A 23,276-nucleotide genomic window follows, 5' to 3' on the forward strand; every position below is an offset into this window, starting at 1 on the left:
GTTACGAAAGGTCCTGTTCTCGATGACGATGATGTTTGTCGGTTTCGCTGCTATCAGTGGCGGTTGCGACGGATCCTCGATGCCAAATGATCTTCACCGGATGGCCATACCCGTGGGAAATCATGGCGGGAACCCGGGAGGTTGAATTGCGCACTTCTTCCTCCAATTGCAACGGTAGACTCGAACCTCGGAACATCAAACGTTTTTTGGATTTTAGTTTCAGGACATGACGAATACTACCACTTCTAGCCATTTGCTAGACTGACGAAACAAACTGGACGGGATGCAACGATGCACATGCAACAACCACCAACGTACACGACAAATATTACCTCAAATTTGACGACAATGGACGGAAGACAACTCAAATTTGACTTGAGTGCCGTAAGTTTGGCTGCACCAAACGGCAGGGAGGTATGTCTGAAGAAAAATGAGGAGGTTACTTTTTCGAAAGTTTAACAAATACATAACTTAACTGGGGTTGCGGAGGTCTTTTCGACCTCCGCCGTTGGAGGAGTCCTAGTTCTCCCCTTCGCCAGATGGAAAATTGTCTCGGATTGGCAGCACGCAGATCTTGGAGATCGCTCGCTGATAACTGCCGTCTTTGGTCCGCACGGTCACAACTCTAATGTTCCCGTCAAACCCAGGGTGGACCTCGGTCACCCGTGCCAACTGCCATTTCAAGGGTGGCAAATTCTCCTTCTTCAAAACAACCATAGTGCCAACAGCTATGTTGTCTCTCTGCCTCGTCCATTTCGTCCGATTGTGGAGCTTGGACAAATACTGCTCCGACCATTTCTTCCACAACCTCTGGGTGAACTCCGTCATTCTTTCCCAAGCCGAAAGTCTGTTCTCCGGAACTCCACCAAGATCGGGTCCCGGAATGGCCGTCAGCGGCCGCTGGATCAAAAAATGTCCAGGGGTGAGGGCCTCAAAGTCGTCCGGATCGTTGCTGATCGGGGTCAGCGGTCTTGAATTCAGGATTGCCTCTGTCTGCGCTAGCACCGTTTGCATCCTGTCGTATTCCAGGCTGCGGGTGCCAATCGTTCGCTTGAACAGGGTTTTGAACGACTTCACCGCTGATTCCCACAGTCCTCCGAAGTTCGGTGAGCGGGCTGGAATGAACCGGAACTCGATCCTGTCCTCTATCGTCTGTCGTAGCACTGCATCCGTGAACTGCTGACTCGCAAACAGCTGGGCTAGCTCATCCAGCTTCCGTCGAGCGCCGACGAAGTTCGTCCCGTTGTCACACATTATTAGCGATGGTTTGCCACGACGCGCAGTGAACCGATGCAACGTTGCGATGAATGCCTGCGTCGACAGATCAGCCGCTAGCTCCAAATGTACCGCTTTGGTAACTAGGCACACGTACACTGCTACGAAGCATTTGATCGGTCGGGCTCGACGCTGCGGGTACACCACGTGGAACGGACCGCAGTAATCGACGCCGACTTTCTGGAACGGGAAACATGGCCTGACTCGCTCGGGGGGTAGATCGGCCATCAGCTGCTCCTGGATTTTCGGTTTCGCACGAAAGCACTGCACGCATTCGTGGATAACCTGCCTTGCGAGATTCCTGGCGCTCGTTGGCCAGAATCGCTCTCGAACTGCCGTGACTATTTGCTGTTGACCAGCGTGGAAGTGTTTACGGTGGTAATACACTACGATGATTTTCGTGAAGGGATGCCGATGGTCGAGTATGTACGGATGCTTCCTGCTATCCGGAACATCCGCGTTCTTCAGCCGGCCGCCAACGCACAATACGCCTTCAAGTAATTGGGGATTGAGGTTCGATATTCTAGAGGAATCCTGCACCTGCCCGTGTCCAGCGATGTCTGCAAATTCCTGTGGAAAGCTTTCCCGCTGCGATAGCTTCACCAGCTCCTTGATTGCGTCGTCGTACTCCTGGGAAGTAATGCAGCCTACCATCCGACAGGACCGATTCGCCGGCGATGAATTCCACTTGAACCGTCGAATGTGAACAGTCAGCCGAACTAGATCCACCAGCGACGAACGAAGTCCGAAGATCTCACTAGGGGAAACGGCGGGGAGGGCCGCGACAATCGCTTTCTCCTCTAAGTCTGCCTGGTCGAGACTGCCCTCGTCGATCTGTGCCGAATTGGGCCAGTACTGATTGTCCAACATCAACCATTTCGGTCCGTGAAACCATCGAGACTCGTACTGAAGCTGCGCTGGACTCATTCCTCGAGAAATAATGTCCGCCGGGTTATCCTCACCGGCGACGTGCTTCCAAACACTTCCCTTCGTAATGTGCTGGATTTCGGAGACACGATTTGCCACAAACTGCTTCCATCTCGCAGGTGACGACGAAAGCCAGCAGACGACGATAGTCGAGTCTGTCCAGAAGTGGCACTTGGTGACAACGTTGATGTTTTTGGCGACTTTCTCGTATAGGTGGGCAAGGAGAAGTGCCGAGGACAACTCTAGGCGGGGTGTTGACAGCGTCTTCTTATTTTTCTTCAAATTCTCGAGCGGAGCCATTCGAGATTTGGAGGTCAGCAGGTGAACTGACACGTTCCCATCTGCTGTCACGGTACGCACGTACACGCATGCGCCGTATGCCTTGTTCGACGCGTCGCAGAATCCGTGCAGCTCAACCGTTTCGGTGCTACGGCGCGTTCCAACCCATCGGGGAACTGCAATCCCGTCTAGGCCTGCTAGATTTCGCCTGTACTCACGCCACTGCTCTTGAAGCTGCGAGCTAAGCGGTTCATCCCACTCGCAGTCGTGCTTCCAGAGATCTTGAAGGAAGATCTTTGCCTGGATGATTACCGGACCCACCAATCCTAACGGGTCGAATAGTCGAGACGCATCAGACAAGACGCAACGCTTCGTAATCTCTGCGGCCTCATTCCAAGCTGGCGAACTGAATCGGAAGCAGTCCGTTCTAGGCTCCCATGTCAAGCCTAACGTTTTCACGGCGGCGGTAGACGAATCAAGCTCCAGAATCGAGCGCTCATCTCTCAAACCCTCCGGCACCGCTGACAGCAACTCTTTGCTGTTAGAATTCCACTTTCGCAAGGAGAATCCGGCAGACTGCAGGAGTTCTACCATCTGACCAACTAGTGTCTTCCCTTCTTCGATGTCGTCTACGCCGGACAGCATATCATCGACGTAGAAGTCCTTTCTGAGAACCTTTGCCGCTGCAGGATGCGACTTTTCCCCTTCATCTGCCAGGCGCTGCAGACACTTCGTTGCGAGGTATGGAGCGGACGCTGTACCGTAGGTGACTGTCGTGAGAGCGAAAGTACGGATCGTCTCTGAAGCGCTATCTCTCCAAACGATCCTTTGCAGCTGCTGATCGGCTGCATTCATCAGTACCATGCGGTACATTTTAGCGACGTCTCCTACGAGGGCGAATCGGTGCGTACGGAACCGGAGTGTGATGTCCACGATCATGTCCTGCACAACGGGTCCCACCATTAGAGCATCGTTCAGCGAAATCCCACTGGAAGTCTTGCAGGAGGCATCGACAACGACACGCAGCTTCGTAGTCGTGCTGTCTGGCTTCATAATAGCGTGGTGAGGCAAGTAATACGACAACGCGCTCGCATCATCGTCGGAAAGCTCCCTCATGTGGCCCATGTCCAGATATTCGCGCATGAACTCCGCGTACTGCGTCTTCAGTTCTGGATTCATCGCGAGCCGCCGTTCTACTCCCAAAAAGCGCTTGATTGCTGTAGATCTGGAGTCGCCTAGCTGCTGGATCATCCGCTCCTTCTTCGGCAGAGTGACTACGTACCTCCCTTCTTCGTCCCGAAATGTCGTTTTGTCGAAAAACTCCTCGCAGGCCGATTCTTCGACCGACAGCGTGCTGGTTGACTGGCAAGTCTCTACTTCCCAGAACCGGGAAAGTTGATCCTGGATCTCCGCCGTCGAACAAACGTGGGTTAGGGAGTACGTTGCAGCAGTCGGACCCTCGGGAACAGGACCGGAAACAATCCATCCGAACACGGTGTCTTGTAGAGTCGGGCCGTCGTCTGTTGCCCTCCGCCGTTCGTTTTTGAGCAGCTCCATATAGTATTCTGCTCCGATGATGATGTCTATCGGTCCCATCTCAAAGAACTTGGGATCCGCTAGCAGCGAGGGATTCGGAAGATTCCACGTTGCGATGCAGAAGCTTGCTGTCGGCAGTGACACAGTCAACTTCGGCAAGACGTGAAATGACATTTCTTCGACGAACGACGATATGTTCGGCGACCTTGGACCTACTACAGCGGTAATCAGCTTTGTCGACACTGCTTGCGACGATCCAATGCCTTGAATCGACAGATAGACCGGCGTTTCGTCTAGCTTCAGCTTGCTAGCGAAACCTCTTGTCATGAGACAATGCTGCGAACACGAGTCGAGCAGAGCTCGTGCTACCACGGGGTTGCCGTAGCGGTCTTGAATGCTGACTAGTGCGGTCGAGAGAATGATGGTTTGTGTCGGTGTAATTGGGAGAGCTACATGTGTTTGGCTTGTGGTGGCGTGTTCTGTGGCTGGCTGAGTGTGTGAGTCTGGTGTGTTTGCAGTGTTAGCAGTCCGTGTTTGTTGGTTCGGTGTAGGCGGCTTGGATTGTGGCTGTCTAGGTTGTGGATTAACTGTCGACGGTCTTGACTGCGTGGGTGGAACGGAGGATCTGGGTGCGTCAGAGTGCAGTAGTGTGTGATGCTTCTGATGGCACTGATGACACGTTCCCTTCTCGCAGGTTCTGGCGTAATGTCCAGGATACAAACAATTCCGGCAGAGCTTGTTCCTGTTTGCAGCTTCAATCCTCTCCGGCACGCTCATCCGCTGGAATCTTGCGCACTGGAATACAGAGTGTCGTGGCTCGCTGCAGAAATGACACTTCAGAGCGGACTTGAAAGATGTGTTGCACACCGCTGGGCGAGATTGTCGTTGCTGCATGGGAACCGTAGGCCTTGATGGAGCGATCGACTGCAGAACGGAGCAGTGACTCTTCAGAAAGTCCAACACAGCGGGATACTGTGCAACTTCCTTGCTGTTGTGGTGGGTTTCCCAGTGGCGTAGGGTAGCCATGTCCAATCGGGAACAAACCATATAGGCGAGAATCGTGCTCCAGTCCGAAGGTTTTTCGCCGATCTTCTCCAGCATCTGCAGGTTCTTCTCGAACGCGCTGATCAACCGGTTGAGCTCCTCGTAGCTTTCCTTCTTGAGTGCCTCCACGGCGAAAAGTGCATCGAGGTGCGCCTTGACGATCAACTTCTTGTTTTCGTATCGGTTCTCCAACGCCTTCCAGGCCACCGCGTAGTTGGCTGCAGACAAATCAATGCAGTTTATTTCCTGCAGCGCATCACCGGACAACGAAGACCTCAAATAGGTGAACTTGTCCACTTCCGTGAGGAGAGTACTATCATGTATAAGACTCCGGAAGCTGTCACGGTACGGCACCCATTCTTGGATCTTTCCAGAGAACGACGGCAGCTTTATCTCGGGGAGTTTTACCTTCGCAAACTGGGTTCCTGGTTGCGCATCCGGTGCTTGCGACGTGGAGTTCTTCAACGTACTGCATCCAATCGACTGGAAGGCCTGCAGTTCGGACTTCAGCGCGTAGTATACGTTTTCGAAGTCCTGCCGTACCTTGTCGTTCTGCTCAACGAGCGCTTCTTCGTCGCCATCCTCAACCGCATCCTCCAAAAGCAGCTCGATTTGCAATCGGGTTTCGAGGAACTGACTAAACAGCTTGTCCAATGCTTCCAGTCTAACGCTCACTTGTCCCGCATCTCGCTTCGATTGGAAACCACTGACGAACTGCTGAACTCCTTCCAGCGATTTCCGAAGCTGGTGCTCCTGCTTGTTAAGCGTGCGAAGGTCAGGCATTATTGGACACTAATTACACTAACACTCGCACTAACGATCGAGGTGGGCAGCTCAATCAAATAAAGTACCAAGTCACTCCACTGCACAGTCGAAAATTCACACCACTGCACTGCACTGCACTTGCACAATCACCTAGCACTTTGATCGACTCGACGAACCACCCAACGCGACCCGGATTGACAGACTTACAACCCAAAAACGACAGCAGCAGGGGAATCAACCATGGAAGAATCGACAGGCCAACAAAATCCAGCGAAACCGAGACCAAACAAGACCTTTTTGGGGCGGACACCAGGGCTACTGCTCTTGAAATAAAGATGGACTCACATCACATGCAATCATTCATTTATTTGTTGCACAGCCACAGAAATTTTCGGCAATTCATGCAATTTGCCACCACAATGTCATGCACTCTACTCCCTGTTTTGCCTTCCGGCCTGCAACCGTCCTCGTTGATGCAATTCCTCGCCGGGGAATGTCCGCTGTCCGATCCGGTGTCCCGATTCCGCCTCTGGGGATCTCGCCTTCGCAGGAGATGGCCACTATCAGCTCCTGTGGTCTCCACTTGGATTTTGCACTTTCTGTACTACCGGTGGCGCGCAATTACTTCCGCGATGGCGCAATCTTTCACCGATAATGGTGACACTATTCACTTTTGTCCGCTTTGTCACTGTTACTGCACAATGGTGCAATTCGAGGGCACTGTCCGTGGCACAAAATGTCCAAATCACTCGCGCCGCTGTCCGAAAACCTTCGCCGGGTACGGAATCCGGCTCGAAGGACCAAATGTTCGCGCGTATCACTAAATGGTTTTCGGACACTAACAGAAACTCGCGACGGATTTGGGAAAACGACACTAATTTATTACGCGAACAGAGTAAATGAACGGACAACTACGTGTTGTCTTCGCGACGGTATATTTGGATCTGCTTTTGCTCTTATGTACCTATTATAAACAAACCAGCTGACCGGCGATCGAGAAGCGATCGCAACCGTAGGTACATACTGGCCGATCGTAGCTCAAACTGAAACGGACCAAGAGACAACGTGTGGCAGAAAGAGATAACCAGAAGTGCGCCGAATGTGGAACACGTTTGGGTAACTCATTCTCTTCCTAGCTATCCCTTGCACGACCAACTACTATGACCGTTTCTTCTCGTTGCTCCTAACAACAAGCATATGTCTCGGGACACCGAAGGAAATCATCTACTCATTATTCTGAAATAACATTATCAATTTCCTACAGAATTCTTAAAAGAATTCGTGGAGGAATGCCTGGAGGAGCCTTGAAGGAATTCCAGTAGACATACCTGAGAGTACTTCTGGAGGAATCTCTAGAGAAATCCCTAGAGGAATTTCTGGAGGATTTCTGGAGAACTTTCAGGAAAAATCCCTGAAGAAATTCCTGGAAGAGTTCCTGGATGAACCCCTGGTGGAATCTCTAGAGGAATTGCTTGAGGTATATCTAGAGGAATACCTGGAAGAATTTCTAGAGGAATCTCTAACGGACTTTATAAAGGAATTCCTGGACGAATCCCTGTAGGAGTTTTTAGACGATTCCCTGAAGGAATTCACAAAGGAATCCTGGAACAACTTCTGAAGGAATTTCTGGAAGAATCCCAAGAAGAGTGCTTGGCTTCATTTTTTAAATAATCCCGAAAGATGTTCCTGAAAAAAACACAGAAGGAATTCCCTGGTGAATTTCTGAAAAAAAACCCCATGAGGAATTCCTTAAGGAATCACAGGACAGATTTCTTAGCGAATTCCTGGAAGAAATCCTGTAGGAATCGCTGGATAAAAAAATCTGAAGAAATCCATGTCTGTAATAATTTCTAGATGAACAATTGGATGGACTCCTAAAGGATTTTTTTTGAATAAAATGTTTAACCCTCAAGCGATCGCGCTGTTGTATTTTGTACACCACGATGAAAAAATCTCGCTTTTTGTACTCAACATTAGCGTGGTGCTGACGCAGGTAGTCAACCGCGCGAGTTACGGAAGGTTAAGGAATTTCTGGAATTATTTTTGAATAATCGCTAGTAAAACTTTCTGAAAGAATTTCTGCTAGACATTCCTGTAGAAATACTGCGAATTCCAGATGGAATAATTGGAGCAATCTCTAGTGAAATTCTGGAAGACATCTCTGGAGGAATACCTGCAGAAATACCTTAAAGGATCTCCGGTGCAATTCTTGAATAAAACACTCACTGGAGGAACCTCTTAAGATATTTTAATCCCTTCTTAAGGACAAATCCCCAAAGAAATGTCTGGCAAATATTCAATTGGCAATTCAAATTTGACCATTGTTGAGGTCACTGGAGCACCGCACGCTAGATTGGTTTTGTTACTTTTGAGTTTTGAGCTTTTCTCTCAGCTCATTTCTGTTTCATTTGTATGGGAGCCCTCTGTTTCAGAGACCGGAGAGATTTCGCACCAAGCTAAAAACCTTCTCCGGCCCCAAAAATACTCACACACAAAATTTCACATCGATCGGTTCAGCAGTTTCCGAATGCATAAGGGTTAGACAGACAGACCGATACAAATTCATTTTTATTTACTTCCTCACTATGTAAAAACATGTTGTGAAAGAACTTTAATTTCCTTGAAATTATTAGATTGAATCATTTTCCCTCGATTTCTGTTTCCGTCTAGTCTACGTCAATTCTCGGCACACCTCCTACATGACACTATGGTACATAGGATAATTAAAAATTATCTTTTGACCATAGGCGTTTATTCAAAAAGTCGTTCATATTCGTCACAATCCAAATTAAATGTTGTGTTCTAATTAATGATTGAGCAGAAACTTTCAAATTGAGATGGATGTAGCTTTAGAATATAGACCAAAATATTTCAATAAATATTTTTGCCCACCAGATCATATGGCATCACAGTACAACGAAGAAATATTTCTCTGTGGTTGTGAAATACCGACGAAATGAAAATTGAACGGAGATGAAGAACAATTCCTCTAGTTGTTGCTTCAATAAATGCAAAATGAATAAACTGTGAAGTCGTAAGTGCAGTGAAATTGAAACGTGAAATTTTGCGTAATTATTTGATTTCCAGTGCTAAAGAAGCTGGTTATTGATAGCCTTTTTGCTTCCATCTGTTGAGGCATTGGCAAAGGTAAGTCGGAATATTTGAAATAATTGACTATTTCCCATATGATGTGACGGGAATTAGCGCTTATGACGAAGTCATTTCTACTTATAAACAAACTTTATTTCAAATTTATCTGTTTGCACGGCAAAAGCAACTGATTAACGATCATCAAATCTGGTGGACAAATCATGATGGAATGATCTATGTATGTTGGGTTGAAATTATTTCTTTAGCTTTTCCAAGAATGTGTTTAATCACCAAACATACGTTACTGTGAGAAACCACCCAATCCATAGTTCTCAACAAACTGAAGAATGTTCCTCGCATAGTTCTGTTGTTCTGTATGCTCACAAGAAAAGCAAATAGACGGTTGTCGAGATCTAGGATGGGAATGTGACAGTTCCAGTGAGCCTTACCGAACGTGCACTTACTCAGGCCAAGGCGATATGGCGATAGGGTTATAATTAACGTTACTCTCTTGTCAGTTGCAGCAACAGTGCGGTGGCAGTAGATGTACTCGCTGGACGCAGTCCAGCAGCAGCGGTATCATTAACCTCAATGTTCTCATTTCCTTCGAGACTGGTTCTGCCGGTTGCTGCTGCACGGCGGAGACGTTCGCTCGCCAAGGAAAAGTCTTGGGCTGTGGTTTCCTGTCAGAAGGCAACAGTATCCACCCCACCAATGCAATGTAGTGATAAAGGGAACATACGAAAGTCTGGACCTCACTCTGAAACTGGATCGGGGGCCGGTCTGGACCATAATGGTGATCTTATTTTTATCGCGAACCGCCTCCGGGTGTAGCACGGCTGCATGGATGCAGCGAATAAAGCAATTTGCTTCTTACATATTAGATTAATGTAGGTACCTAGCGCGGGTTGTTGATTGTGTCGTTGACTTCGCTCCGGTCGGTCGATCTTGGAACTGTCGGAAGCGGAGTCGTTTGATTTATGGACAATGTGCTCGCGGAAATTCAATTTCCGCACGGAGTTCGCAATTTTGCTTCTCAGCATGGAGTATAATGTTGCTGCTTTATTTAAATTCCATATACTTTTAACCACTGAAATAATTTCTAATCAACTCGCAACAATAACGAAAACTGAAAATTGCTCTTCACTGTCCACGTGTCATAAGCCAGAATACAAGTGTAATCATCCTTTATTCACCATTTGACTTCAACGCCCCAGTGGCCTAATGGAGAAGGCACCGGCCTCCTAAGCCGGGGATTGTGGGTTCGAGTCCCACCTGGGGTAATTACCTTTTTTTTTGTTATATGCATTACATAACAGTACTGACTACAACCAGAGCATCTGCAATTATGCGACTGCGCACACATTTCGTTACGCGTCGTTACTTTGTCTGTCTTCTTCGGCACTTCCTACATACCAATCCATGATCTCATACAAAAACGCAGCCACGATCAGATCCCCAAACTGACGCTAATTTGATCGAATTGCTTTCTTCCGTTCGCCGAAAACAGAGAGGAAAAATAGCGCCCAATTAATAGCACCTTTATTCCCTTGTTCACCTGCCGCAATCGATTTCAAAACAGAAAACAACAAAAAAAAACCCAGATTAATCCACCTAGTGGTGGTAGTGCCTTTCTCGTCGAATATGTACTCATGATCTTTCCGTCGACGTTTGCCGATCCTGAGAATACTTATACGCTTAATACGATTCATGTAAAATTTGACCTTATGAAAAAAAAATGCAGAAAAGGGAAATTTTCCATTCAATATTAAAGCGCAATGAGAAGAGCGAGGGCTCAACCAGCCGCACCCAAATTGTGCACAGTAATTTTAGACGCAAAAGGAGATTGGAAAAACTTTATTCAGTATTGATGCGACAAATTATAATTTTCCCATAATAAGTTGATCTATCCTACTTTATATTAACATCTCAAAAACTCAATTTTTGAACATGTATATAATGGGTATATCGAGCACTCATCAATAATGTCATGACCATTGAATAGCTTTTAAAGAATTTGAAAATATTGATTTTGTATCTTGTTACGATACTGAGCAGCTGCTGATGGAAAAATATTGCATTTTTGATAATGAACATAAACGAGTACGAAGAGCTGCCAAAATATTAGCACCATGGTGATTTGTATATAGTAAAATTGTATGAAAAACAGTTATTTTGTTCGGACTTCGTTCGAAGAAATTGAAAAATAATGAAAGTCAAACAAAATAGTTCAATGTGAGAAAATATCGCTTGCAAATCAGAACTATTGAATATATACATGCTTGCGCGCAACCTATTAGCACAGAGAAACAGACGTAACACCTAGAACAAATTTCATTAAAAAAGATCGTCACAAAAACGAAATCGCCCAATGCTAATCATACTGTGTTTAGCCGGGCCGCCACTAGATGGCGGTAGTGAGCAAACGTCAAACAGGAGCAAAAACGTTACCAACGCCGCGAGTGGTATATCGACCTACTACTGAATATTTGAAACAACCGTTAAAAAGGTAATCGATGGGAAGCAATGTGAGTGTGACGTCTGTTTCTCTGTGCTATTAGTGTCTAGTCACTTTAAAGTAACATCACAGACAAATAAACGTGAAAGTTTGACCACCTTCACTGGAAACGATCAATGATCCAATTCAATACATCCGCTATACCTTAGATATAACTCCAACAAGCATTCTCAAAACACGAAAGTAATATTTCCTTATCGTCTACCTAGAAACGATTTTGTACAGTACGCTTAACCATGATATTCACATCACGTTTTCTTAAAGGAAAATCAACAAAATGTGACTTTTTCTACAGCGGATGGTCAACGCAAGTTAAATTTACCAAATACTATCAACTTTTTGATAATCACTTTAATAAATGTTAGTATTTTGAGCGAATGTCACCCCGACTGGCGGTACCCAACATTTACCAGGTTATCGAAAAAGCGATTTGATTTATCACTCACATTGGTTTTATTCACTTTCATAATTCCGCTATTTGATGTGTCGCATGGGTTTGGTTCAATTTAACGTTTGACCACTTCCGGTGGACACCTGGAACCGATTCCATGATACTACTGGTTGTCTCAGATATTGTCCTCCTCCTCTTCTCTCCTCTTCTTGGCGTAACGTCCTCACTGGGGCAAAGCCTGCTTCTCAGCTTAGTGTTCAATGAGCACTTCCACAGTTTTTAACTGAGAGCTTCCTCTGCCAATGACCATTTTGCATGTGTATATCGTGTGGCAGGCACAAAGATACTCTATGCCCAAGGAAGTCAAGGAAATTTCCTTTACGAAAAGATCCTGGACCAACCGGGAATCGAACCCGTCACCCTCAGCATGGTCATGCTGAATACCCGTGCGTTTACCGCCTCGGCTATATGGGCCCCTCAGATATTGTCTATGGCTTTTTTTTGTCAACTGTTCATCAGACTGCCTAAAAAGCCACGAATTGATGTGCATGGGGTGCATCCATTAAGTATGTCACGCTGAAATTGGGAATTTTGGACCCCCTTCGTACTCAATACATTGCTTGTCACACTTTAAAACCCGTGCTTGTCACACTTTAATGATGCCGTTTGATGTGTCGCATGCATGAGTTTGATTCACTCTTATATTTGGCCACTTCCGGTGGAACATCCGGAACCGGTTCAGCTATAATCAAATACTAGTTTCTTGACAACCTTTCATTATGTTATCAAAAAAGCCGCACTCTGATGTGTTATATGCATGGGTTTGGCTCACTTTTATATTTGGCCACTTCCGTCAGGACATCCGGAAACGGTTACGGAACACTACCGGTTCAGATATGGTCTAAAACTGTTTTCCTGCTAACCGTTCATCAGGTTAACGAAAATGCCGCTGTTTGATATGTCGCATGCATGAGTTTGATTCACTATAATATTTGGCCACTTCCGGCAGGACATCCGGAACCAGTTCCGGAACACTACCGGTTCAGATATTGTCTGATACTATTTTCCTGCTAATCGTTCATCAGGTTACCGAAAATGCCGCTGTTTGATGTGTCGCATGAATGGGTTTGGTTTACTTTTATATTTGGCCACTTCCGGCGGGACTTCCGGAACCGGTTCTGGAACACTACTGGTTCAGATATGGTTTAAGACTATTTTTTCTGCTTACCGTTCATCAGATTATCGAAAATGCCGTGGTTTGATGGGTCGCATGCATGGGTTTGTTGCATTTTCATGTCTGGCCCCTTCCAGGGGTACCGGTCTGGAACACCTATATGGCCAAAACTCCGGAACGGCTGGACCGATCCGAACCATTTTCAATAGGAAACAATAGGACCAGATTACGCGTCGAATGAACCGTCGGTCATTAAAATCGGTTGAGGTTTACTGCCAAAAAGTGATGTGAGTTTTTTTGTCCACACACATACACACATACACACACACACACATACACACATACATACACACAGACATCACCTCAATTCGTCGAGCTGAGTCGATTGGTATATATGACTCGACCCTCCGGGCCTTCTATCAAAAAGTTATTTTTGGAGTGAACATATAGCCTTTCCAGTACACTTAGTGTACGAGAAAGGCAAAAACAATTGTTCGCATTGCTTTCCGATACCGAAGAATGACGGACATGTGCAGCGGTGAGGGAGAGAAACAAACAAAAGCCGGAATATTCTCGGGTCGTCCACCAACGGCCGACACATTTTCCCGCAATTATGTATAACAGAGAGCTAGTTGACGCCCTCGTTCGTCCGATGGTTCGCTCATTCGTTCGTTAGTTAGTCTGTTACGGATGTGTCGCTCGAGTACCACAGATTGACGACAACGAGATTAAACTATCGGAGAATAAATTGCTCAAGCCCCGTGTTGATGCCGTTCTTGGCATGTTTTGTTTTGATTTCGCATCTTCCATTTTCTATCTGTGAATACCCCGACTTCAGAACAATACAAATTAGAGTAAAAGATTGTGTTAAAGTTTTTATCTAATTCCCGTCATACCCATCACTGTTTGATACAGAATGAGTTTATTCTAGTACCTCGCCTAATTCATAAATGTCCTCTCATATTATGAAAAGAATTGTTGTTGAAGAATTAGTATTTTCTTGAAATAACAAGATTAAATATGTAATTGTCCCTTGAATTCTGTTTCCGTCTACTCCATGTCTATTTCGGTCGCAGTATCAATTCAATTTCCGTCATACCTTTCTACGTGACACTATGGTACGTAGGATGGTCAAACATTATGATTTGAGCGTTGTTGTGTATTCGAAAAGTCGCAACGTTTTTTTGCAATCCCAATCCTATCGGGGGTTCCTCTGAAAATCGAGGATTTCCCCCAGCATTCTTCCAGGAGTTTCTCCAGGAATTTTTTGGGTTTTTGTTTAGAAATTCCAACAGGAATTCATCCGGGAATTCCTTCAGGACTTCCTCCTGAGATTTCTCCATGACTTCCTTCGGAGAATCCACCAGGAATTCCTCAGGGGATTGCTTTAGGCAATTCTCCAGGAATTCCTCTAGGGATTTCTCAGGAATTCCATTGGGGATCGCTCCAGAAATTCCATCGGGGATCTCTCCAGGAATTACTACAAGAATTCCACCAGCAAATTCTCCGGGCATTTCTGCAGGAATTCTCTGGTCTTCTTCCAGGAATTTTTCTCCGAGTATTCTTCCAGTGATTTCTCCTCTGGGATTCTACCAGGAATTCCTTCTCAAATTATTTCCGGAACTCCTCGCAGATTTGGTTCGGTACTCCTCTATGAGTTCATCTTCTTCTATGCTTCATGCAGGAATTACTTATGGGATTCCTGCAGGAAATTCTTCTTGAATTTTACCAGGATATTCTTCTGGAATTTATTATGGAGTATCTTCAAAATTTCTTCAAGATCTTTCCACGAATTTCTTTTGGGATCCTTCTGAAATTCTTTTAAGAATTGCTCAAAGAACTACTTACTGGATTCCTTCAGTAACTTTTGTAGGACTCGTCTAGGAAATCCAGCTGCGAATTCTCCAGTTTTTATGGGACTTCTTGAGGATACTTTCCGGGATTTCTCCAAAAATTCCCTCTGGTATTCCTCTAGGATATCCTTCCGCGATAACCCTTAAATTGCTTTGTTTTACGGATTCATCAAGGAATTCCTCCTTAAATTTCATCAGGAATCATTTCTGATTTACTTCTAGGATTTTTCTGATTTACTTCTAGGATTTTCTCTGGATTGATTCTTTCAATTATTAATTGTGGGATTCCTTTCTCAGGATCCTTTTTTAAAAATTCCTTTCGTGATTCTTCAAGGATTTCATTTAGATACCACCACGAAATCTTTTTCAAATTCTTTCGTAAACTTTCACATGGTTTCATCCAGAACTTCCTTTAAAAATATCTCCAAAATTTTCCCACAAATTCCTTCTGAGAATCCTTACAAATGCTCCAGAAATCCCTTTTAAGGTTTCTACCGAATTATTTTTGGAATCCCTCCAGCAATTGATTCTGAGATTCCTTGGATTGGGGAATTAAGAGGAAAATTAAAGAATTTCCTTTGTACTGTGGGAAGTCCCGGATCCATGGGTAAATTTATACAGGAATGACTGGAACATTTTTGTAGCAGTTTCGGGGAAATTCCTGGAGGAATTCATGTGGAAATTCTTGTAGCAATTTCTGGGGAAAGTTCTGCAACAGTTTCCGGGGAAATTATCGGAGAAATTCCTAGGGAATTTTCCGAAAGAACTTTTGGGGACATCTTCTAATGGAAATCTTGGTGGAATTCGTGCGGAAATTTTTGAAGTATTTTCTTGAGGAATTCCTGAAACAATTCGATGGAGAGCTGTTTGGGAAATTCCTAGAGGAATTCCTGGGAAAATTCCTGAAAGTTCTTGGATAAATTGCTGCAAAAATTACCTGGGGAAATTTCTAAAGCAATTGCAGAGGAAATTTCTAGAAGAATTTCTGGGAAAATCTTTTCAACGGAAAACAAACTCCTCAGGAAATATTTAAAGAATTTCTTTTGAAATTTCTAATGAAATTCTTTAAGGAATTACTGGGATATTTATGACTAAATGTCTATAAAAAATCCTATTGAAATTCTTGAGGAATTCCTGGGGAAATTTCGGAAGAAATTGCAAAATTTGTAAAAGATTTTTTTAAATTCCTGATGGAAATCCTGACAGCAGATTTTTTTGAAGAATTTCCATGAAAAATTAAGGATTAAAAATCTTAGGTAAATCTCTGGAAGAGTTCCTAGGGTAACTCCTTGAAACAATTTTGGAGACATTTTCAAATGGAAATCCTGGAGAATATTCTGAAGAATTTTCTCAAAACATATCTGAGGGAATTTCTGGGAAAATTTATAAAAGAAAACATTTCTCAATGCAAATTATGTATTGAGAAGATCCTGAAGGAATCACTGAAGATTTTTTCAGAATTTTTTGAGGAAATTCATGGAGGAATTCCTAAAAAATATCCTTAAAGAATTTATAATAAAAAATCCGAAAAAATCCTGAAAAAAAAATACGAAGAAATTCCTGGAAAAATCCTAGAAAAAATCCCAGAATAATACTTGGGAAAATTAATGGAGGTTTCTTTTGTGAAAATTCCTAGATAAATTTCTGAAAAAAGTCTTTTTCGAATTCTTAACAGAAATCCAGGAGAAACTTTCATGGAAATTTCCAGCAGAATTACTGAAAAAATGTCGAAAAAACATCTTGGAGAAATTCTTCACAGAATCCATGGGAAATTTTCTGGTGGAATTCTTGAGGAAAATTCTGACAGAATCCTCGGGTACATCTTCAATTATGAATCCTGAGAAAATTCTCTAAAGACATTCTTGAGACTCTCTGGCAAAATTTTAGGAATAATTTCTGAGGAAATTTCTGAAAAATGTCCTGGGGACGTTTATCAATGGCAATTATGGGAAAATTCCTGAAGATATCTCGAAAGAATTTTCGAAGAAATTTATTGAAAAATTCCAGTAAGAATACCTGAAAATTTTCCTGGAAGAGCTTCTGATAAACTTCCTGAAAAAATCGTGCAGAATCCCAGAAAGAATTTATTTTGAAATTTCTTAAGGGAATCCTGGAAAAATACTTGAAGAATTTCTGAATGAGTTTCTGGAAAATTCCTAGGAGAAATCCCAAGTTTATTTCCGTGAGAAGTTTCAGAGAAAAATACCAATGCAATTTTTTTGAGAATTTCTGATGGAAATTTCTGGAAGAATTCTTGGGGAAATTCATGAGGACATTTCTTAATGGAAACCCTTGTGAAATTAATGGAGGAATCTCTGGGAATTCTTGAAGGAATTCCTGAGAAAGTTTCTGGAAGGATTCCTTAAAAATTTCCATCAGAATTTTTGAGCAAAATATTGGGGGAGCTTCTTGGTAAATTTCTGGAAGAATACCTGGGGAAATTTCGTCAGGTATCTCTGGAGAAGTCTTGAAGGTATTTTTTAGACAATTCCAAGAGGATTTCCTTGACAATTTCCTGGAGGAATTTCTGATAAACTTTTTGAAAGTATTCTTGGGGAATAAACGCGAGGAATTCCTTTTGAAATGCTTGCAGGAAATCTTGGGGAAATTTATGGGGAAATTTCTAGGGAAATTTCTCAAGAAGTTCCCGGGGAAATTCCAGGGATTCTGAGGGATTTCTGAGGAAATCTTCAGAAAAATCCTAAAAATTGAAGAAACTTCCGGAAGAATCCACTATTTTTTTCCAATAGTTTGGAGAGGTTTGGAGAAATTCTTTTAGGATGCTGAAGACATTATTTAAGAAATTTCAGAAGAAATTCAAAGATAAATCCCCGATAAACCTGATGGAATTTTTAAACAATTCCCTGGAAGTAGGGCTTCCAATTTTCCCGGGATCCAGCTTCCTGGGAAACGGGTATTACGATCTCCCGGGATATCCCGCGATCCCAGTAGATAATAAAACGTTATTTCCAAGCGAGAAATGTGTTTCTATTGAAGACATTTTTTAAACAGATATCATTTTACTCCACTCATGATTGCGAGCTTCCTGTGTGAGCTTTACAATCAGTTCAAGTGGCACGATAACATCTATATAAAAAACATCTGAACAGAGTACATGCCGTTTAATAAACTTAGGCAAAGGTGCTAGAGTTTTACGGTCAACTGACGTTTTCAAATTGATCATTTGACTGTTTCAAAATACAATAGAAAAAAATCACGGGAAATTCGGGAATCCAAAAATGTAAATCCCGGGATTCGACAATCCTGGGAAATTTTCCGAATTTGGAAACCCTACCAGAAAGATCCTTTATAATTTCCAGGGGGAATTCCTAGATGAATCTCTGGGGTAATTCCTAGAGAAATTCCTTAAGGAGTTCCTTCCCTGAAGAAGCTCCTGCAGGTTTTATTCTTCAATCACTTAACCTAATCTACAATTCTTTTGTTCTCTAGGGCACTACGGGAGCGTTTCCAATTGGCAGCTGCACTTACACTTTGTACAGCGCCTAAATTTATTCTATTCTAATTCTACTACACTGGAACCTCTTTTTATGCACATGGCTGGGACTGCATAAATTAAAAATGTGCATAAATTAAAAAAGGCATAAAAAGAGGGAAATTTATGCATAAATTAAGTTTGGGTTTTAATTAGAGAATCTAGTTCGCGAGAACAGGTCTTGCTCCTGGGCAGTTCAGGTGGGGCTAAGGAGGTTTCCAGAAAGTTCCCAGAGAGCGCAAAAAGTGGGTTCCAAGGGGCTTCAGAGGCGTTTTAAGGGATTGTTTAGGGGTATTTGAGGAACCTGTTCAGGGTGTTCTGTCAAGATTTTTTGGTGTTTTCATGGGATTACGGGGAATTCTGGGGTATTTCAATAGTATAAAGTGGGTTTCAGGGGCGTTCCAAGGGGCTTCAGGGACAATTCAAGTGATCTCAGGAGCCTTTAAAGGGCGTTGAGAGAGGTTTGAGGGGCGTTTTAAGGTATTTCAGAGTCTGCTCTGAATCTTCCTGAGATGCTTCAAAAACCCCCCATGTAACGCACCTAAGAAGCTTTGAAATCCCTGAGAACTCCTCCGTAACGCTTCCGTAACGCCTCTGAATCTCCCGAAAATGCTCTGAAACGTCTTAAAATGCCTTAAAAATCCCCCTTAAGCCCCCTTGGACCCCATGTAACGCATCTGAGACGCTCCGAATCCCCCGAAAACTCCTCCATAACGCTTTCGTAACGCCTCTTAATCCCGCAGAAAATGCTCTGAAACGTCCTGAAATGCCTAAGAAAATCCTCCTAAACCAAAACCCCTAAAAACGCCTCCGTAATGCCTCTGAAACCAGCCTAAAACGGTCTGACACTTCCTGAAATCCCCTTAAGACCCACTCGGACCTCATGTAACGCACATGAGACCTTCGGAAACACACAAAAACGAACCTGTAACCTTCTTTTGCTCTCTGTAAACTCCTCTTGGCCGCCGTTGCAATAGTTCCTGTCATTATTAAATATTCTTATGCACAATGTTGGTTCTGAGTAGCTTTCCCTTTTTTATGCAGGGCATAAAAAAGGTGCATAAATTAAAAGTGCATATAAATAACATGCATAAAAAGAGGTTTAAGTGTATATCGAACATTGCATTTGCGCTGCTGTCACTTTTATACCCTATCAATGGTAGAATGATGAGCATGAGGATGTTGATGTGTTGGTCTTGTTCCTTTTCGAGTCAGACTGAAGGTCCAATATGAGTTGCCGTTAGCCGATATACAGTTAGAGCATATGCTCAGAAGAGGGCAGGTGTCAGCCGCTCTCGGGGGGAAGAGCAACTGACGAAAAATTGCAAGTGCTGGGGCTGGGATCGAACTCATGATCATCCACTTATGAAGTGAACGTGTAGCCACTACATCACGGGCCCCGGCGAGCATCTGCAGGTTACCCTTGGGACTTTTCTGGTGAAATCTTCATTCAATTCCTCCAGGAGTTCCTCTGGGAAATCCGGTGTACATCTAGGAATTACTCAATGAATTCCTTTGGGAGTTTCCCTAGGAATTCTCCGGGAGTTTCTCTATGAATTCCTACAAGAGTTACTCATTACCATTACCGAAGAAATTCCTTCAAGAATAATTCCTGTAGGAATTTTCAGAGGCATATCTATAGAAGTTTCCGGAGGAATTCCTAGAAGACCGCTCATATTCGCATAATTGACGTAAGCGCCACTACATTATGAAGCGTCCAAAATAGGCTCCCTTTCTAAATGGTCGCAGGCCCCACTAATGCATACTGGATTTTCTTGGAACCCTAGAAAATGTATGTCAAAATCTTTCTTGCTTTTCATAGGTAACGCTGAATCAGTTTCTCAAAACCTACAATAGCACACTACAGCTCTCAGCAGATGGTTTTGGTAATCATATTGACCAGAGGAAACATGCAGTAGGAACTTGTGAATTAGGACTAGTAGACCTATTTTTGACGTTCCATCCTAGTTGTCGACTTACCATTTTGAAGCTCAATTGAATATATTTAGCTTGAAACTTAAATTCACCAAAAAGCCACTGTATCAAGCTGAGCAGAACCTTAAGACTCCCCCAGCACAAGTAAAATATCTATTGGTTATTGATGTGATATCGAGTTCTACTCGCGATCGCATCCATTCAATTGATTCGTTGGTTTCTGTTTTCGCTCAGATCTCCTCGGTCTGCTTGATACGCCCAAGTGGACATCACGTTTGTTGTTTTATCCCCATTTCCAGACCATGTGTTGGATCTACTCACGATGACGACAACAACGACGACGACGACGGTTGAGGTCCATACTGGGCCACATGTTTTTACAGTTAACCACGGGCCACGGCTGTCTGAACCTGACAGCCGCTTCGAAAGGATGGGACAACAGAAATTGACCGGAGGAGCAGGGGGAATTTGGTTATCTTGACGCAGCAAACTGGTATCGAAAATCCTCGATTCAGGTGCAAGCAGTCAGGCCGGTACTCGGATCGTGTGTGATAACTGTTTGGACCAGTTAGCAGCAGCACCACCACCTCGCGACCAAGCTGTGCGAGGTTGTCCGTCCAGTGTCAGTGTGTTGATAAATCCAAGCGGAAAAGAGGAGAAAGATGGCACGCTGATAGGAGTGGACAACCGTGCCCAGGAAATGAGTAGCATATTAGCATTTTTGTCACCTGGTCAAAATTAGGGTCGATGGCTTTTTTTTTCTTTGACCGCGTTGTTTTGAAGATGTCAATTTATGGGAAAAGTTGTTTAAACTTGGTGAAGGGTATCAACATTCAACGTTCAAGCTTTTAGCCATTTGAGCGATCCATACCGATGAGATCGATATCCATGCAGCGCTGCACGTATCGATCTTAAAAGTATCATATTCCGACAAACTAAACTAATGGTTAGAGTGCAATCAGTTATTGCCAATAACCTATTGTGTGCAATGACTAGCGACAATCATGTACGGTGCATGTGCACCAAATTGCATCTGAAGCTGATTTCCAAATTCTATCAGAATAGCTTCGGTTCCAATCCAATCCAAACAATTTTCCAGGCAACCTAGAAGTTTGACCCTCTTTTCGCAAACATCAAATTCCAATGAATTTGTCTTGATAATTTATCGATCATAATCGGCAACTGCGCGTGCAATGAAAACAAGCCATTTAGTTGTCCCTGGCTTAATTATCCTATTGCGCACAAGAGTCAAACGAACTCAAATATCTGAATTGTCCATAAAATGAGCGAGCACCCTTTGAAACGAGGAGGCGACCAATTGAGGTGGTCGTCTCACCACCGTATAATTGATTTTTACCTTCCACCAAGCCCTCGCAAAAGAGCTGGAATGGTTTCTGCGACTATTAACTGCTTGCTAGGTGGTGGCGATGGTCCGGTAAAAGATATACATATACTACAATTTAATAAATCGCTGAATTACGTATTGCAAACAAAAATCCGTAGTAACCATTAGTATGTACTTTTTTCACGCTTTTGTGCTTACAGTGTTATTACTTGGCCAATTAAAATTGATTTATTTACACTAAAAGCTCTTCTCGCATATTTAAATTATTTGAGCTAAATACAGGATTTTGTTCATTAAATAGTTTCCTTAATTAATGAAGGAGTTTAGCAGTAAAATATTGCTGTTTTTTCATGATACTGTGTATTCTACAGGTGCATTGAATTGACTGCAGCGCCGATTCCAACAGGGTGCTTATGGTTGATGAACCCCCCGCCATCGACCATCGCCGCCTACTTCGATGCAGAAACTTCATAGCAATTAAGCTGTGCCGCGCCACCCCGCCGACACTGATTGATTCAACTGTTTAATCGATCGCCACCAATTATTACTGGTGGTGGTGATCGCCGCAGAAATCGCAAAACCGTGAAAATGCCTACCTCCCCTCGTTGATTCGGGTTGGTGGTGTCGATTTGATGAGCAAACAATTGCAACAATTACCAGTATTTCGCCTTGCCATTAGAAGAGATACACTCCTGACACAGTTCTCGTCGCAGACTGCTAACGTGCGACAATTACTGCTCCGGGTACCGTGAATCGGGGTGACGTTGATCGATATTTGGGAATTGGCTCCGTTTTCTTCTGGATGTTGGGTTCTCAATTTCATCAGCGGGATCAGCAAAAAAATGACAGCCTCAAAAGTTGTTACAAGTTTTATTTTTGTGTTACGTGTTCTATTTTAACTTTCCCTAAGTGAAATGTACAGTTATAGTGCTCTGGAGCAATAGAGCATCTTGAGATTTCATCTGTTTCGTATTGATGACCTACATTTAGGTTATGTCGGGCACTGATATTAACTAGAAGATTTCCCTAACAGAGGCATCAAAGTGTAGACGTCTTAAAATAAAATTTGATTCAGGATTCCCCCTTAGGATTAGAAATTCCTAGACAAAACTCAAGCAATGAAAGCAACTAATGCTGCGAACAAAAGGCAACTTGCCAGAAAAAATACGATTACAGGATTGGCTGATAGACCAACAACAATTATGAAACCTCGTCATCCTGTCATCGGAAATGGTTATCCAATAGGGTAACAGGGCAAAAATATATGTTTTGTGTTGTGTCCATTAGTGTTGTCCTAGTTTATTACGCATTTGTAGTGTTCTACTACAAGATGTTATATTTTAATATGCATTTGTAGTGTTTCATTATTTTTTCGTAATAAAGTTCTCTTATGTAACTTTATTACGAATAAATTAGAGACAAGTAAAAGAGAAGGGGAAGAATATGAAGCACCTGAAATGAACTTGGGGGAAACCCAACTAACATTTTTTTGTGAATGTAAACGTCAACAAAGCGTCCTCAATACGGCTTGATGCTGAGTTACTGTGTTATACATATGGACGGAAGCTTCTATGCAAGCCCTATACCAATGAATCTGGCGAACTTAATCACATGTACATGCTATGTGAGCAGCTTCTATGCCACGAAATCA

General features: G+C 43.5%; 2 protein-coding genes and 1 non-coding gene across 11 annotated transcripts in view; 2 read left to right on the forward strand and 1 right to left on the reverse strand.

The window, feature by feature from the left end:
- The window catches only part of LOC109419679 (titin), a 556,752-nt gene that overhangs the window by 10,457 nt on the left and 523,019 nt on the right, over positions 1 to 23,276 (forward strand). The window lies entirely within an intron of this gene.
- LOC134286922 (uncharacterized) lies at positions 520 to 5,844 on the reverse strand. The gene has a single exon (XM_062848620.1). The coding sequence runs from the start codon at positions 5,842 to 5,844 to the stop codon at positions 520 to 522; it is 5,325 nt and encodes a 1,774-aa protein (XP_062704604.1).
- Trnar-ccu (transfer RNA arginine (anticodon CCU)) lies at positions 10,127 to 10,199 on the forward strand. The gene has a single exon. It is a non-coding gene; the product is annotated as a tRNA-Arg (tRNA).

The sequence above is a fragment of the Aedes albopictus genome, chromosome 2 (genome assembly GCF_035046485.1).
Source record: "Aedes albopictus strain Foshan chromosome 2, AalbF5, whole genome shotgun sequence".
NCBI classification, from domain to species: Eukaryota; Metazoa; Arthropoda; class Insecta; order Diptera; family Culicidae; genus Aedes; species Aedes albopictus.